This window comes from Sturnira hondurensis, unplaced genomic scaffold (genome assembly GCF_014824575.4).
Source record: "Sturnira hondurensis isolate 20B ecotype Veracruz unplaced genomic scaffold, ASM1482457v3 Scaffold0000780, whole genome shotgun sequence".
In the NCBI taxonomy this organism is placed as follows: Eukaryota; Metazoa; Chordata; class Mammalia; order Chiroptera; family Phyllostomidae; genus Sturnira; species Sturnira hondurensis.
Window position 1 is genome coordinate 21,562,297 of NW_028073411.1, and position 18,380 is coordinate 21,580,676.

At 64.1% G+C, this 18,380-nt stretch overlaps 1 protein-coding gene across 2 annotated transcripts in view; it reads right to left on the bottom strand.

Moving 5' to 3' along the window:
- The window catches only part of TAFA5 (TAFA chemokine like family member 5), a 54,777-nt gene that overhangs the window by 21,277 nt on the left and 15,120 nt on the right, over nt 1-18,380 (bottom strand). For both annotated transcript variants that reach the window (XM_037049299.1, XM_037049295.1), the window contains exon 2: nt 12,316-12,465. In XM_037049299.1, coding sequence (XP_036905194.1) covers nt 12,316-12,465 — 150 coding nt within the window. The remainder of the gene's footprint in view (nt 1-12,315; nt 12,466-18,380) is intronic.

Below are 18,380 nucleotides of genomic sequence, written 5' to 3' on the forward strand. Positions count from 1 at the left end.
ACCCTCCACCTTGTTTTATCTGGCCCAGCACTTTGGTTCTACCCGGCGGCAGCACTGGGCTCTCCCTTAACTGTTAAGGAGTAGTTACATTTACACAGTCCTAAAATGAGACTCGGCCCTTGGAGGGAACTGTGAGGCTGACGTGGCCCCCGATGACAATAAGTTTGACACCCTGGGCCGGTTCCACACTGCTGGACGCCCTGGCTGCAGTGTCTGCCCTGTGCCCCTCCCAGGCCTCGCCCACAAGTGGCCTGTATGCCCCCCACCATGGAAAGGAGGTGCTGGGGCGGCACCTGTCAGCTGGGAACAGCCACGTGGAGCTCTCTGGGAATAAAGGAACCTTCGTGGCTGGGCTGGTCATCGGCAAACCCGTGAGAGTCAGAAAGTACCCGCCCTCAGCTCCATGGCCCAGAGGAACGAGAACGGGGGGGCGAGCCGGCGAGGGGCACCCAGGCCGCCCGCTGCACCCCCGCCTCGGCCGCTACCCCCCAGCCAGGGGAGGGCGGGCCCCCCGCAGCCTTCCTCAGGACGAGGGGCTGTGGGGGTGTCCCCCTAGTTTCCGGGCGGAGAGGGGTGGGGTAGGTGTCCTGTTGGGCTGGGGGCTGCCCCGCTCTGCAGCTCTGGGGCCAGAGGCGATGGCGGGCTTCGGGGTCCTGGCTGTGCCCCCCCAGTTCCTACATGGGGGGAGCACATTCCCAACACCAGGTGCGTGGATGGAAACTCATGGAGCCTCGTGGAAGGTGAGGGCCAGTACGGGGCCCAGGGTGCCTGTCCCCCGGGGGACGCTGCCCTGACCATGCTCCAGGCCCTCCTGCCCCCTGGGTGCACCTCCCTGCCACAGGCGGTGACAGAGGCCCAGGACACAGCCTGTCCTGGCCAAGGCCACCCATAGGTGAGCCCCGCCCCGCCCCCTGCCCGGTACCTGTGGAGCTGCTGGCTGGGACACATGTCCTTAAATGACCAGCAGGCATGTAGGGGTCGGGCCACATCTGTGGGACCAGGGTTGCAAAGGTGTCATCGGGGCCTGAGCTCGGTCCTTGGCTCCCGTCTCCCCCATGCACGCACGCAAGCCTCTGCCTATAGCACATGGAGTGTGGCAGAACGAGGTCCCGCTTCCCAGCTGCTCCCTGACACCTGCGGACTCCCCTGTGCGGGGCCTCTGACTCGGGAGGGCGGCCTGCTGCCCGGGCAGAGGCCCCCAGCACCCACCTGCTCACCAGCCTGGTTCTCCTGGCTTAGAAACGGCCGGGCGGCCTGGGAGGGAAGGCGGCAGAGGGGAGCAGAGGCGGAGGGACCGCAGGGGAGGCAGAGACAAGTGTGTGCAGCGGCCGGTCAGCGTTTTTCGAAGGACACGCGTCCTCAGGGCGGGTCAGCGGGACGCAGCTTACGGAAGCCAGCTGCAGGAGGCACAGAGCCCTCAGGAGTGGCGATCGAGAGCAGAGCCAGAGGGGAGGCCCACGGAGGCAACGCCCTCGAGGGCTTTAGACCCGATCCCAACCCTCCCGGGACAGGGCACCGTCGGCCTCCGCAGGGGCAGGCGGGGGCTCCGTCCTGTGCGCGAGCGACCTGGAGCCCCTGGCCCACGGCACCCCGTCTCCACGAGAGTCGCAGACGCCACACACGCCCGGGCGCCGTGAGGGCCGCTGGGCACACAGGTGCTTGCTCCCAGGATGGCGCGGGCAACGGCGGGGGTGGGGGGAGCAGATCGCACTCGGGACCCTTCCATCTGCCCACGGAGCGTCTCCACAGCCAGGCCTCCAAACCCAGAGTCGGAGAGGAAGTCTGGGGGGCAGGCCCTGCGTCGGGACGGGGCACACAGGCCAGATGCACGCCGTCGGGGGCGGGGCGCGAGGTGCCAGGAGAAGCAGCCCAGATACCCTGCAACGCACGCCACGCTCTGGGGGACGTTTGCCCAACTTCCAGCAACGCTGGCAACCTCTTGGTTTTTTTTACTCTAGTTTTCTGAGCCATTGGAGGAAAATCAAAACTCCCAAAAGAGCTAATAGCAGTTTTCTTGGGGTGTGAAAAAATACATTTCCATTTTCTTCTTCACACTGTACTTCTCTCTGCCGTCCAAGTCACCCACCGTCGATAACCCGACACTTGACATTCACCGCTAGTTCTAAAGGGCTGTTACTCAGGGTGTCACGTCACACGCCAGCCCAGAAAGCAGAACAGTTTCCCACCAGGCCCCCTCCCAGCGTCCAGCGGGGAAGGTCTAATGACCGGGAGTGAAACGCAAGCTGAGAACGAGGGGTGCTGGCCCAGCAGAGGGGTGGTTACGGATGGGGGCGTCCCGTGAGCTGAGACTGGTAGACATGATGAAACCTACCACTTACCGACGGTCCTTGGAGCAGGCTCACCACACCCACTTCACAGATAAGAAAACCGAGGCTCGGAGGGGTTAAGGGGCTGCTTCCCAGACACACAGTTACTAAGGGCAAGACTCACGACAGAAGCCTGGTAACTGGGTACAAAGTTTGGACCTCCCCCAGGTGCTGGGGGTCTGTTGGGTCTTGGGAAGAGGCAGCTTCTGTCTTTTCCCAAAAACCTGGGCTCTGGACTCTAAGACGGAGACACAGGAGAGGGGCGCTCCTGGGGTGCTCCAGGGGGGAGCTGTTTTGGGGGTGCAGTGTGGGTCTCAGGCTTCAGGATGGCCGGCGAGTCTCGGACACCCCCGCCTGCTGGTGCCTGGACTACTGCAGACTTGCCACCGTGCAGCTGGGGCCCCACGGAGCACGTGTGGTGCTGACACGGGTGCCTGGCATGTCCTAGCCCTCCTGGGGGCGCTTCCAGATAAATGCCCGTGGGACACCTCTTCAGAGGAAAGACACCCTCCATCAGAGGACTGCGTTTATTTGATATGAAACCACCATTGAGGATGAGCAACCCAAAAAGTGCACAGAGCAACAGGCAGTCTATTACGGGGGGCCACGGACCACAGTGAGGTCACAAGGGGGCCCTAGAGCCCGCCCCTTCAAGTGAGTTTCAGCCACCCAGAACAGAGCCCCGCACTGTGCTCCGAAATGCCACCTTCGTGTGGGACTCAAGCAGGCTGACGGCCGGCCAGGTCTAGGGCACGGATGGAGCCCGGGGCCCCGTCTCCCAGGCCCGACTCACTGCGTGGAATGAGAGGCCGGCTCCAGCACAGGGCTGCCTGGCCCTGGGGTCTGAGAGGCCTGGGCTCACAGCCTGAGCATCGGCCATGTCTGTGCAAAGTCCCAGTGAAGTGGGCGCTGAGGGCAGTGCCATCTGCCACAGAGGGGGCAGGCACTGCGCAACAGCTCCCCCACCCTGCACGGCCCTCTCCTGAGCCATCCGAGACCGTCCGCTAGGAAGACCACCAGACCTGGGCTGGACACAGCGAGGGGGACGTCGGGGACAGGGGAGCATCCGTTCCTTCCTCACTGTGAATCCCACCCTGAGATGTTCCTGCAGGTGGTGTAGGCGGAAGGAAGCAGAGAGAAAGAGTCTGTGAGAGCTTCAGCACCTGGGCGGGGGAGGGCGCATGTCCACAGGACCCTGTGCGTGTTGCCTGCCCAGCTCTCGGCTGCTGGGACGCCTGGGGACGCTGAGGTGGGTAGGCGCAAGGTGACCGAGGCGAGGCCCATCTCTTCCACTCTGCCTCAGAAACCTGTCCTTTACACGAAGAACTTCACACGCAGTCACGGGGAGTGAACAAGGCCAGAACTTCTCCCTCACCGAGGCTGGGTCTGTCAGACACCCACGTGGGGAGAAAAAAACACAGGGAGATCAGTCTCGGGCCACGTGCAACATCGATCACAGAAGTGGATCCCAGACAGAGAGCCGCAGTGCGTGGACAGCACGGAGACGTCCCCATGTCTTGAACAGGACACAAAACCCGAAATGTAAGAAGAAAAGATGGACAAAGTCAGCGTAGCGAAAAGTAAAAAGTTCTGATTTGTGTTCATCCGATCACACACACCCACAAGGAAACGAAAAGTCCGGGCTGGGAGGAGGTGTGAGCAGGACAAGGAGCCAGCTGGGAGGTCAATGCACCAACCAGAAAGCGCTCCTACTAACCATTTAAAAGGCCGACAGAGAACCCCACAAAAGTGGGCAGAAGACTGGAACAGACACCTCGCAGAAGGTGCTGTCCTGCTGACCCAGAGCCCGTGGGGACAGGTGCAGCCTCATGACCCAGCCGAGAAGCGCAGGTCGGCACTGCAGGAAAACGGCAGCCTGCAGCCAGTAGGGGTGCCTAAGGTGAAAAACCTGACAATAACAAGGGCTGACGAGGACTCGGAGCAAGGGGAACTTTCCAACCCTGCTGGCAGCCGGTTCAACCGTACAGCTGCTGTGAGGAACACTTTGGCAGCTGACTCGCACCCCGCCCCTTCCGGGGACAAGCCTGTGACAAATGAGTGCAGACATCTGCCCCAACTTGCAGCTGAATGCATGCACGGCCGCTGTATTCACAACGACTAAAAGTTCAAAGTAACCGAAATGCCCATCTTTTGTAGAACAAACTGTGGCACAAGCATACGGTGAGCTCTGCACAGCGATAAGAGTAACAGGATGCCGCTACACGCTAGATCGTCGACCTCACGGACACAAGTGGAAGTCCCCAGGAGCCAAGGCTAGCACTGTCTGGTCCCATTTCGGCGAAGTCCCGAACAAGCAAATCTGTGGGGACGGAAGTCGGGACCCTGGACACCGAGCAGGCCGGCCCTCACGGTCTGTGTGCGTGCCTGTGCGCATACTGCAGGTTGACTTTTTTAAAAAAATATTTTATTTATTTATCTTTAGAGGGGAAGGGAAGGAGAGAGGTAGAGAAACATCAATGTATGGTTGCTTCTTGTGCATCCCCTGCTGGAAACTGGCCCCTGGCAGGAACTGGCCTGCAACCCAGGCATGTGCCCTGACTGGTAATTGAACCGCGATTGTCTGGCTCACAGGCCCGTGCTCAATCCACTGAGCTACACCAGCCAGGGCTCTGCAGGTTGACTTTTTAAACAAGAAGCAAACCTGTTCTGCATTTCTAAGTCCCACGCCGGGTTCTGTAATCTTTTCCGAACACGTCTGCGTGAGCATTTCTGCGAGTCTGTGCAACTGCGGGGTCCCCGGCGCTGGCCGATGTGAAAGGAACATTTCATGAGACGTGACCACCTGTTCTTTGGGTTTTTTAGCCAAGGTGTCGGGACGCTTCCTCAATGCTGGCTTCAGAATCTGCTCTCAAAGGAGATCCAGCCCCTTAAAAAATGCACCTGCAATTCTGGTGTGCTGCCACCAGGAGGCGGTGGAGCCGGAGTTGCCTGGGGAAACGCTAAGGCCTCTGGGCCAGGTTCTGCAGCTCACGCTTTGCACAGGTCTGTCCCTCTTACTGTCTGTCACAAGTCAAGCCTTGGTGAGACGAGCACAGGGCAGGGGGGGTGACCGGTCGGGGTCACTTGGGCAGGCACAGAACCCTCAGGGTGATTAACGCCAGGCGGGGCCTCCACCCCCACCTCCGGGCGCGGCATGCTTCTCGGGAGTTTAGGGACTCAGAGCGTGAGTCTCGCCCTTCCCGTGGCGAGGAAACTGTGAAATCCACCAGCTGGACTGTGAACCGGAGACACTCGAAACAACAAACAGAAAAGGCCCATCGGAAACGGCCAGGCTCACGCAGGTGCCCTTCTTGCTGACCCCAGAAGCCGTCCTCGTCCCATGGCCCTGACTCCCGAGGGCCCCCACGTCCCCCCTCGGCTCCTCCTGACACCTCAGGCTCGGCGGGGTCGGCCACCCCTCGTCTCCCATCCGCCAGGGGTCCCTCCTGCGTGAGCCCCGGCCGCCTGACGCCGCCGGCCCCAAGGAGTTAAACCGGGAGCTGGATCCACCTCACTCCCTGCCCTGGGGGCCCCTGCCTTCCCCACTCCGCCTCCCAGAGAGGTGCCGAGGTGGCTGCCACCGGGCTCTGAGTGGCGGTCCCACCCTGGACCGCTGCAGTTGGGGCCCCAGCCCTGCCCTGTGCCCTCAGCTGCCCTCTCCTCCCTCCTGGCCGACCTCACCCACTTTCAGCCCCAGCCAGGGCTGCCTCCAGGCCCCAGTCACTTGCCTGACCCTGCAGGCACCTGCACCCAGGCCCACAGGTGAGCACACACCCGTGGGTGGAAGGAGCATTGCAGACTGAGATGGGGACCCCTTACATGGGTACACTGGTCTCTGCCCCTGGGCTTGGGCTCCCAGCCAGGGCAGCTGCGGTCTTTCCTGCCACGGCTCCTCGTCGCCCATGACCAGACCCACCCTCCAGAATCGCTCATCTCCCGTCACTGCTGCTTTGGTCACCTGCCTGACCTCTCCCAGCATTCTCTCTTGCTGCCTGGAACTCAGTGTCCAGAGAGCAGCACAGAGATCTTTCTGGAAAGCTGTCAGATGCCGCCCAGGCTCCTAGCACGTGGGAATCGGTCCCTGTGCCGCCGGCCTGTGGAGCCCACCCAGGTGCAGGGACCTGCCCCCGCCTCCTCTAGGGCTCAGGCTCCACAGCCCCGGGAGGCTGAGAAGGGGTCCCGTGGGCCCCGAAAGTGGGCAGAGCAGTCCTTCTGTCCCCTCCAGGAGCCGGGAGGGTGTGGGGGGCCACACTCCCCATCGCCCCACGTCCACCATCAAAGCGTCTGCCAAGGTCAAAGTAACATTGTTTCGCCCCAGTTTCCCCGGCTTTGATCTGCTCTCAGCACGCTGTTTGATGTCGCCGGGAAATCTCGAATGACATCAAAGACGGCACGAGGTTCTGTGAGCATCAAAGAACAGCCTGTTTGCGGAGGGGCGGACGCCGGTGGGAGCCCGCAGGTCTGGGCCTGGGCCCGGCGTCCGTCCCTCGGCGGAGCCCCCCACCACCAAGGGCTGGGGGTGCCCCACGCATGCCCAGGACAGGAGCCGGGCTTCTGGGTCTCGAGAACAGGGAGCCCACAGGGAGGACAGCAGTGTCCCCACCATCTCTGGTGCAGGTGCGCTCTGGCGTCCTTCCCAGAGGCCACGGCATGACCCGAAGTGTGCCAGGCCCCCATCCGGCCCCTGCTCTCCCAAGCAGAGGTGGGGCTCCCTGAGGGAGGGGGCCCAGGGTGACAGGTCTCACCGCCCCCAATGGGGACATCCGTGATGTCCCTGTGCTACAGGGGCAGAGCAGACGGAGAGGCCCACGGATCTGGCCATCAGTGCAGGATCCCCGCGCCCCTCCAAGAGCAGAGTCATGAGTGTCCTGCTGAGGCTGCAATCAGGGCCCCCGCCCCCCGCTGGGCCGCATCAGCTCCCGGTTCCTGGAGAGAATTCCCTCAAAGACATTTCCAACATGTTTCTCCTCGTGCAGGCTGATGACTCTCAGGAGCTGATTAAAAAGTGTGAGAGGAGGGAGGCGATGTTATTAGCACAGGGCGTCCTGGGCACTTCGAGTGATTATTAAGAACCTGGATGGTGCTGCTGGAGGACAGGAGCTGCGGGGTGCCCCGCGCCCCCTCCGCTCCCCCAGAGCCACCGCACACCGGCTCCCGCAGGGCTACCTCGCCAGGTGTCATGCAGGCGTCAGGACTCAGTGACAGACGGCCCCCGGGCACCTGTCACAGCCCCGGCACTGCGCCGTGTGCTGGAGGCTCTGGAGGATCCAGGTGGTCCCCATCCTCTGGCCCCCGGGCTGGCCGGGGGGCCCTGGTGTGGCGGCGAGGTGGCCTCGAGCTAGCGGGGCAGGAAAGGGCTCTCGGGCTAACTCCGCCCTGGCTCCGTTCCATGTACAAGTCCGACGTTTCTTTCCCTTTTTAAAAATTTTATGTATTTAGTTTTAGAGGGAGGAGAAGGGAGGGAGAAAGAGAGGGAGAGAAACATCCATGGGTGGTTGCCTGGCCCACAACCCAGGCATGTGCCCTGACTGGGAATCGAACCTGCAACCCTTTGGTTCACAGGCTGGTGCTCCATCCACTGAGCTACACCAGCCGGGGCAAATCCGACATTTCTTTTGTTCAGTTTATCCTGGTGTGCATTCTTCCTTTTGAGGCTATCGTAAACGGAACGACTTCCTCGAGATCATTTGCGACCCCTGTAGGGAAATGCGATTGATTTTGCGTCTTGATTGCGCACCCCGCAGCCTCTCCAAGCTCCTCCATTAGGGTTCTGAGGGCGCGGGTTCCCTTAGACACTCAGCTCCGCTGGTCATGCCGTCTGTGGGGCGGTCGACGTCCCCCTTCCCCATCAGGGTGACTGTGACTCGCTTGCCCACCCGCTGCTCCGCCCTGACCCCCAGGGCCACGCCCGGTGGCCGTGTGGGGCACAGGCCGCCCGTTCCCGGTCTCTGGGCGGAAGCACAGGTCCTCCCGGCCGAGTGTGACGTGGTCTGACGTGTCCGCAGACGCCCGCCACACCGCGCGCGCTCTCCTCCCTCACTGGCGGAGTTTTGATGGGGAACACGCGTTGGGCTCTGCGAATGGTTTACTCTGCAGTGATGGAGGTGATGGGAATCTGTCCTTCGTTCAGTCACTCTGGTCTGCGTTGGCTTCCGTGTGTCGGCTCTGCTGCGTCCCCTGGAGACCAAACAAACGCACTTGGTTGCCATGAGCAACCTGGTGCATCGGCGACGGGCTTCGCCTGCTGGTGTCTCCGGGAGGGTCTGGTCTTCGCCCTTGGACGTGCGGTTTCCTTGCGCTGCCTGTGTCTAAGGGTCTCGGTATCGGGGGGACGCCAGCCTGTGGCACGGTTAGAAAGTGCCTCCTCCTCTCCTACTTGTTTGGAAGAATTTGAGGAGAACTGGGGTTTGTGCCTCTTTAAACTGGGTAGGATTCCCCATGAAGCTGCCGGGTCCTGTTCTGGCCGGGAGGTCACTGCGTTGCTCTGCTCCCAGGCCTGTTCAGACCTCCCATCTTGTCCCGAGCCACTGTGTGGGCCTGTGGGGGCGTGTCCAGGCCACCCGCGTCACCCAATTCGCCAGCACAGGTGTGGGCAGGGTCCCTCTTACCCGTCTCCGCTTCTGAAGAGCAGGTAATACAAGGGGAGTCCTCTCTCCCACTCCTGGGTCAGAGGACGCCCCCGTCACCAGGGCAGCTCCAACTTCACTCACTTCCTGTTTCCAAGAGCTGCCCTTTGGTTCGGTGGGTACTGGTGGGTTTCCAGGCTCCATGTCTTTGATTTCCGTTCTAATGCTCCCTTCCGTTTTCCGGTGTCTTCAGGTGGCACCCTTGTCGTTTGTTGACAGCTAAGTTCACGTCACTTAATNTACCCGTCTCCGCTTCTGAAGAGCAGGTAATACAAGGGGAGTCCTCTCTCCCACTCCTGGGTCAGAGGACGCCCCCGTCACCAGGGCAGCTCCAACTTCACTCACTTCCTGTTTCCAAGAGCTGCCCTTTGGTTCGGTGGGTACTGGTGGGTTTCCAGGCTCCATGTCTTTGATTTCCGTTCTAATGCTCCCTTCCGTTTTCCTGTGTCTTCAGGTGGCACCCTTGTCATTTGTTGACAGCTAAGTTCACATCACTTAATCTCTAGTCACAGCCACATTTAACAGCGAGCTCACAGAATTTCTGAAAATCCCACCGTGATTCTTGTGCCTGGCCGAGGCTGGCCACAGCCCACCTGGGACAGGTCTCGCCCCCGCAGAGAGGTCGCGTCCGGGGCAGCCTCGCCCACAGCTCAGAGCAGAGGCCACAGGGCAGCACCTGGGACGGGCCCGAGTTTCCGAACACGTGCAAATGCACGCTCTCCCGGGTGCTGCCCCCTCTCCTCTCCTCACCCTGCCCACCAGGTCAGAGCCCTTTCCTCACGGGAGGTGGGGGGGCGAGGGAGCAGGCAGGGCCGTACCTTTGTTCCTGATGGCGTCCGAGTTGGAACAGCGCCAAGATGGCACACACAGGCACGGTGCGCTTCTGGGGAACGGCACACCCCGAAATGCTTGGGGCTCGGGGATGTGCCAGGAGTCCCCTCCCATCTTCAGCCCCTCCTTTCAGGAAGAGGAGACCTTCTGGGGAACTCCTCTTCACCCCTCAGCACCCCGCTGAGATGCTGCCCCCTGCATGCAGCGCTGCCAGTCTGGGGCAGGAAGACACTGGTGCGCCCTGGGGTCCCGCACCCCTGCCCAGGAGGTGGCCCAGCCCCACGGCCCCGCCTGTGGGCCAGATCAGGCGTTTTAGGGACCAGTCTCCCTCACGCCGTCCCTGCACTGGGAGAGTGTGCACCTTATTTAAACGAATGAGCAAGCGAGTCAGCTAATGAATGAGCAATGAGCTGACCACAGAGGCAGCTGGGCCCTGTCTTCCAAGCTCACATATTTACCAGGCCCATCGGGGTCGGCGTGAACCGCCCGATGTGCGGCCCGCTCGCCCGAGCTCCCACCCCACCCGGCGTGGCCCTGGCCTGCTCTGTAGCAGACACGGCCCCCACGCGAGGAGACTTATTATGCACACAGCGCAACACAACAGAAAAGCAAAAATTAAATTAGGTGGCGGCCTGGAAAGTGCCCACTGTGCAAAAACCGCGAGCTGACTCATTTGTCTGGCCTCCCTTGAAAATGGCCAGGCTTTAATTTGGGTCCCTGGGCCCCAGCTCCTGGGGCGCTGGCTGGCTCCGGGGAGAGGGGAGAGGGCCTGGCTTCAGATGTGCAGACCCAGATTCAATCAGTCATCCGCAGTGAGCCCCTCTCCTGGGGGCCGCTGGAGCTGGCGAGGACAGAGGAAGGCCAGGGGCAGGCTCCGAGCCCAGGCTCTCTCCCACCGGCGGGGGGAGAACCAATCGGCTCAGCAACGGCGTCGCACCTGTGAGCCGGCACAGTCTCGGGAGCGGAGCTGTGGCAGGAGGTGGCGAGAATCGATTCCGTTCGCCAGGAGCCGAGATCCCCGCCCCCTGGGCCCACCGTGGCCGTGGAACTGAGTGGGCAGAGTGGGAGCTGGTGTCCAGAGGGAGGCGCAGGCTGCACTCGGGCTGTGTGACCCCACACCTCCCGTGGGGGGCTGGTTAACAGGTGTGGCAGGGACATTTTTAATGAGGACAGGTGACGTCTGCCCAGAAGCAAGGCCAGCTCCACGGTGGCCCGGCACCAGGTTTGGGAGGGCGGTAGACCTGGGCGGGCGAGCACACTGCGGAGGGGACAGACGTCTGGCACATCTGACCTTCCCACTGTGTTAGGGGTCAACGTGACCTCGATGGGTCTCATCAAAGAAAAAGAAAAAGAAAACAAACCCAGCCACAGGGACGTGTCCAAGACCCTGAGAGTGTCGCCCCCAAGGCAGCATCAGCCTCCATCCATGGTCTCCTGAGGGACCCCGATGGCCCCAGAGCCCTTCAGGCCTGGCAGCACAGAGCGGTGGCACCTGGCCGTGGGGACCTCGGGGAAGCAGAGGCTGGGCCTGTGAGTCCCCTGGCCCCCAGACCACGGGTGGGCACCCGGCTCTGTGGGCGCGTCTCTGCCAGGCTGGCCCGAGGCAGCCTGCTCGGTCCCCGGTGCACAGGGCGCCAGTCGGAAGTCCCGGTCTCTCCCTCCCCAACCTCTTCCCTTCCCTTCCTGCGGGAGGGCCAGGGCCTGAGTGCCCAGCCGTGGGCCCCAGGCCGACCCGCAGCACAGCCACGTCCCTGGACAGCCTGAGGACCGGCTCAGCCACGACACCAGCAAAGTCCCTGGTCCATGAGTCCCCACTCCTACGGCCGCCTAAGGCTCAGCTGATCCCTTCCTGAGGGGCCTTTCTCACCCCACCCAGGGCACCAGCACTTCCCCAAGGTGACACCCCCTTGCCACACAGCCCCCAGCACTACGGGTGCGTCTCCGAGCGGTGCACAGCCAGCCCTGAGCCTGGCACCTTGAGGGACCTGCGTGCCCGTACTCGGTGCACAGACCCCGGGTCCCAGGGCCGCCCTTCCCCCTTCAGACCGCTCGTGACTCTGTTCCCACCAGCAGGTGTGAGGCCCTGCCCCGAGCGTGCATAGCGAGTGTGAACGCAGCAAGGCTGTCACCCGTGTGTCTCCCACTGGAAGGCCCCACTCCCGTGGCCCTGCGGGAGGTCGCCCGGCCCCTCCCATGGCACTGGCTGGGTAGCTTGTCCTCACAGTCTCTGAGGGGCGGACGCAGCCTGCGAGTGCCTGACAGCAGTCACACCGCATGGTGACGAGCCAGAGATGACCTGTGATGGACACCCTGGCAGCCGGCACGGCCCGTCCTGCAGGAGGCATGCCCCCCGCTCCCCTCGGCCCACAGGGGCGTCACGGGCCTCAGCTCCCGGGCCAGTCCATCGGCCAGAGCTCACTGGGGACCCGATCCCCGCCACCCTGGACGCCACCCCCACAGGCACAAGCCGGCGCTGCCCCCGGGGGCTGCCATGCCCCACAGAGCCCTCCCAGGGGTCCCTGGGCCCTCACCATCCACGCAGGCGGGCCGGGCTCTCGTGGTGCCCGCGATCTGCCCCTTTCTGCACGCACAGCGGGCTGTCTGCCGGGCGATCGTCCTCCGGGGCTGGCTGCTGTCCCGGTCCAGGGTCACGATCTCACAGGTGCCGGCGGCCAGCTGACCTGCAAGAGAGGCACAGACGTGGGCCGAGTGGCTGGGCCCTGGAGACCAGCCACCGGCCACCTGGCCCTGCACTGGATGCCGCAGCGGGGCCTGCAGGGGCCGCCATCCTTGGCAGCTGGGACGATCCTGCCGGGGACACACCCCGCAGAAGCCGCGCACCCGATCTGGCCAGCGAGCCCCACTTTTACATGGGGGAACGTTTGCTCATGGCCCTGCCGGGGCGGACAGGAAATGAAACGTGGCCTCGTCGCCGTCACCTGGAAATAAAAGGCCACCTCATGGTGGAGGGGCCCGTCGGCTGCCAGGAGGCCTGATGCAGGGACCCCGGGCAGCTCCCGGCAAACTGTCTGAGCCCCAGCTGGGCCACCTGGGGTCCCATGGCCATGCTGGAGAGGGTGGGGGAGCCAGCACAGGCCTCCTGCAAGCCAAGAGCGGGGACCCCTCCCCCGAAGCCCCATGGGGGGCTGTCGTGCTCTCCTCTGCCCCCACAGGCTGCCTCCCACACACGAGCACGAGGCGCACAGAGAGGGAGACTCCCAGACGCTCCCGGCTCCAGGAAGCCAGAACCACACTCCTGGCCGATGGGCTCGGAGCAAGGCCGGCAGAGCTTCGTGCAGGCAGGGCCGGGGCACGAACCCGCCGAGGCCCAGAGACACACAGACTCACAGCCACACAGAGGCCGCACGCAGCGTGCATGTCCCCTGAGGACAAGTGCACATCCACACGGAAGCACTCCTACCGTGCACACGTGGCTGGAGCAGACACGCATGCACACGGGCACACACGGACATTCTCCTAAAACTCACACGGACAGTGCAGACACACATAGGAGCTCACGGGCTACCTGGACGTGCCCGTCACCCCTGTTGTCCCATGTGGGCGCTGCCCCTGCTCCCTGTTCTCGGCCGTCCCAGGACCCTGGAGGGAGGGGACGAGCCCAGTGGCCTTGGCCTGGCTCCGGGACCAGAGTGCAGAGAAGGGACCCATCTAGTGTGAAGGGGACCACCCAGCGAGGTCAGCTGGCTTCCTCACCCAGACTGGTCCCTGCACCCCCAGAAGAGTGCGGTCCCCAAGGCCAGCAGGGCCGGTCTCCCAGCAGAGGGGCAGTCCTGCGCTCCCCAAGACGCCACTCTCCCCAGAAAACCCATGCCCGACCCGGGGTACGGGCTGTTGTGTAAGTGGATGGCACCTGAGGTGTCACGGGGACTGCCGCTCAGGCGGTGTGGCGGGGCCTCCTGGGCAGTGGGGGCCCCTCCTTCACCCCGTGGCTGGCACCCTGGGGCCTCGCTGCAGGTTCGGGCTGCGGATTCTGACTCAGGCCTGCTCATCGCACACAAAAGCACACACTGTTCGGAACAAGGCAAAAACACGGAGACACGGAAATAAGTAAGAAGATAAGCGAACGCAGTGGAGAGAAGTGTCCGGGGCAGCGAAGTAACGCTTTTCCGGGGACAGAAGTAGCAGAGCCCCAGAGACCCGACGGCGGGTCCCCCGGGTCTGGGAGGGGCTGAGCAGGTGGCGTGGTGACCGAGGGCAGGCCTGGCCCTGACTCGCAGACTGGCAGCCACGTGGGCGCCGCCCGGGCTGCTGTGGAGGCTCTGCAGGCCGACGGGGCCGCTCTGCTATTCCTGGTCCTTGCGGCCGCCTACCCACAGACACCTGTGGTGGGCGGCGGCAGTGGCCAGCGGAGGTCCGTCCCCTGGGGCTCCAGAAGCCCTGGTTGCTAAGCAACGAAGCAAACAGCCAGCCCTGCGCCCCCTTCCCCCGCGAAGGCACTAACAGACAGGGGTTTGGGCATCGGCGCCCACCCGGCTGTGAGGAGCACCTGCCCCACATGTGGCCACCAGCTGAGCTGGACCCCGGAGAGAGGCTCTTCGTCCAGGGCACCCCTCAGGCAGGCGGTCCCCCATCCCCAGGGCCCGGGATTCTGGACCACACCCCACAGACCAGTGGTCCTGGGGGTGAAACGACCAGACCACCAGGCCCCTCGTCCCTCCACTTCTCACAAGCTCACTGGTCACTGTGGGCGAAGGTCCACGTCGTCCACCCTGGTGAGGTTAGGATCCCTTGCCCACAGCTGCCAGGGCCCTATTTCCAAACCTGGTCCCATCCACAGGCTGGGGTGGGACCCAAACGCAGCTCTGTGGGGAGCACCGCCCAGCTTACCAAAGGGAGAACCAGCCCGAGAGCGGGGAAAATGCCCGACCCGCCGCGAGCACGCACCTGCCCGGTGCTCCTGGCGATGTGTCCCCCGTATCTTCGTTGATAACCAGCTGACAAGGCTCAGAGTTTGGCTGGGATCTCACCATGGCCCCTCTGTCCCTCCACCCAGTGTTCCCGTGGCGGCACAGCTGCCCCCCTCCAGGGCCCCCTCATCCTCACCCCTCAGTGCCGGGTGCTGGGGGGCTCCTGCAGACCCACCTGCCTCCGCAGCCTCCCTGCCCTGTGCAGGGACCACGCCTCCAGGCTGGGCGGGGTCTGGGACGTTGTCCCCGACTCCTGGGGGAGCCAACAGATGCCCACACCTGCGTCCGCAGAAGGCTCAGTGGCAGCCCAGGACGCCTGGAGGCTGGTGTCTGTGCTGAGGGGTAAGGGCGGGCAGGGCGGCAGCCCACAGGCCCGAAACAGAGGCAGAGAGAAATCTGAGGCCCCTGGGGGGCCAGGAAGAGGCCATGTCCTCAGACACTTGGTGGCAGGCCACCTGGCTGAAGATGGATTCAGGTGCCCCACTGGCGGCCGCCCCAGCCGTGGGGACGCTCGGTGCCCAGGAGAATCAGCTGGGTCCGAGGCAGCTTCCACGCCCCCACCCGCCCTGCCGAGCAGCTGATCCCTCTGGGGAACCCAGCACGGAGTCGGGGTCCCAGCCCTGCAGTGCAGGCACGGAGGGCAGCCGTCTGCCTTGGGACGCCGCACGGTCAGAGTCCGTCTGTCCATCCACACCTCCCTGGAGTGCTGAGCCCCTGACCCTGGCCTAACAGAGCTTGGCCATCCCCCATCGTCCTGAAGAGGAACCAGGGCCTTGGGGGTGGGGGGTGCAGAGCCAGGCCCCCCCAGGGTCTAGGCGGCTCCGGGCCGAGGTGGCGGTGGCAGGACGGTCTGCTGCCACTGTCAGGACACACACAGAGGGTGGGGGGGCCAGGCCATGGTTAGGGTTCTCTGTCTGTTTGGCCCTGGGCACATCCGGGAGGGTGCAAGCCCCAGGCCGCTGCTAAGCTGGACGGAACGAGGCCACACGGAGCCTCAGTCACCCCTCAGTGCCGTGTCCGCAGGCCTTGCAGAGCTGGCTCTGGGGGGTCACGTCGCATCCCCGGGGTCAGGATCTGTGACTTTGGGGCTCAGACAGGGCGCGGCAGGGAGTGGGCATGGACACCAGGACCGCAGCGCCCAGTGCCATGGGTCAGGGACCTGCCCAGCTGCTGCGTGCGAGGTCACGTCCTGTCACGTTCTGTTTAGTCTCGGAGCCAGACCAGAGAACCAAGCTGCACTTGGACACCAGCCCCTCGGGACGCCCACCCGACGCCCAAACATGGGCTGCGGCCACCGTGACAATGTCCCCCACGCAAGCTGTGCCGGGGGTGTCAGGTAGATGCAGTCCAGGCCCCTCGGCTCCGACAGACGGAGGGCAGAGGTCAGTTCGGGGCGGCTTGGCCGGGCCTGGGCCCTCCATCCTCGTTGCACCCTGTGCGCGGCAGACAAGCCGTGTAATCTCACTGGGTGATGACACAAATGGGCAGGGACGTCTGACGGGCTGGATGACAGAGCGGACTCCGAGTGACTCTGACAGGTGCACACTTGGCTGGTGGTTAGCTGTCCCCGGCATCACCACAGTGTGTAGACTGGGAGGAACAGGGGGGCCGCCGGCAGGGTGGGGCCGGCCTGAGACCGGGCCTCTGTGGGGAGGGGAGGGTCCCGCCTGAAGCCCAGCCCGAAGCCTCCTTACATGCACGCGCAGCCCAGCCTGGGTCAAGACCTGGGTCCCAGAGGAGGGGTCTCAGCCTCCTGTAGCCCCCACCCTGGGCCTGGAGTATGTGGGGACCCCAATGAGGAGGCCGCACTGGGGAAGCAGCATAGGGTCCAGGAGGGAGGGTGGGCGGGGCGGGGTGGCCACGGGCTGAGGAAGCTTCTAGAAGAACGGGTGCCTGGGGGGTGGAGGGCAGCGTTGGCGACAGGGGAGGCCCGGTGGCCTGGGGCGCCCACCAGGTCTGCACACGCCGCCCCTGCCTTCCATACTCAGGCACCTGCAGCTGGGGAGCTGGGCCTCGCAGGGCTGACTCGGAGACACGACACCGCAGTGACCAGGGTGCAGGTTTCCGATAGCACTTGTGGAGGACTCATCAGGACAACGGAGCCAGGGACAAAGCCCCAGACCTGAGGAGGCCCCGGGGCTGGGTCCTGGGGGAGGCAGGGGGTGGGGAGCTGGGTGTCCTCCCGAGTAACCAAAAGACAGCAAGTGCTTTGCAAGGCAACCCCGATGCAAACTCCACCACAGCGAGGGCACCACCCGTGGGTCACACCGCAGACAGGACAGCAGGGCCCCGGCGCCCCCCCGGGGGAGGGGGGTGGGTTGGAGGGGGCGATCCTGCAATGGCGTTGTGTCCCACGGCCCTGCCTCCCCTCCCTGGGTGGCTCAGGCCAGCACCCCCCCCTGGGCACTGTCCACAATGCTGACTCTGTGGGCACGGTCCTGCCACTAGGGCAGGAGACCACTCGGCCCCACCGCCCTGGGTGGGCACCCCCGACTCACGCCCCGCATCTGGCTGGGCTCATTTTTGAAGTGCTCCACCGTGAGAAGACATCATTTGCAAAATCCGTAGGAACCTATTTAAGGAAATCACTCATGGCAACAAGACGGGGCCTGCATGGTGGACGAGGGCGGGAGAGCTACTCGGCCGGGATGGTGGGGGGGCGGGGGGGGGCGAGCGGTGGCTCCCCGTTGCTCAAACAGGGCCCCGCCTACTCGGGGCGTCACATCACGACACGGAAGCGGCCCCAGGCAGGCGCTGTGCTCATAGAACTCGGCAAGGCCTGGCTGTGGCCACGCCGGCAAAGGCGCCCGGCCTGGGCGAGGCGGTGAGGCCGCTGTGGTCCCTACCTTTATCCCAGGCAGAACCCACCTGCCAACCTGGTTGGAGGCCATGCGGTGCTCTCCTTCCAGCACAGGCCAGGTGTAGGTGCAAGCACAAGCGGCCTGTGCGTCTCTGGAGGTGGTTCAGGCCGGTCCTCTTCCTCTGCGCTCAGCAACCCTCACCCGCACGCCGCCCAGCTACCCAGGGACGCCACGGCAGCAACAGCGGCCGTTCCCCAGCACCGGGCGCGGAGCCCTCGGCCCCTCCTGGCCGGAGCAAACTGCCGGAGCTGACATTGGGGATGTCCTGGCCCCGGCACAGCCCATCCCCTCCCGGACGCCCACGGAAGACGGCGGTGACTGGGGCTCAGCTGCCGCTCCAGCCCGCCCCACACGAGGGCTGTCCCCCGGCTGCAGGCTCGGGGCCCTCCCTCTGCGGCCCTGGCGCATGACGGGCTGGGGCTCCCACTCCAGTAGGAGCCCGAGTCCCCTCCCCTGCAGAACCGGGCCTCCCTGACCCACAGCCAGCCTCTCTGGCCACCGCGGGAGACGTCGCTCCTCATCGGAGCTATGTCCACTCTCCCTGTGACACTGTGCTCCCAAATTAAGTGACCGGTGTTTGACTTGATCCCTAGTCATATAGACACTTAGCACGGGGATTAAAAACCGAAGGAGGAAACGCTCTGCGAGATCAGACAGCGCATCACAGTCTCAATATTTGAGTTGCCCTGAAGTGGAGTTCGCTGTTAAACCCCGACATCCCATTCTGTCGCACCGAGCCTTCCGCAGAGCCAGCTGGGCATGCGTGGCCCATCACCAAGCCCCGTTCTCCGAGGAACGGTGCGGGGC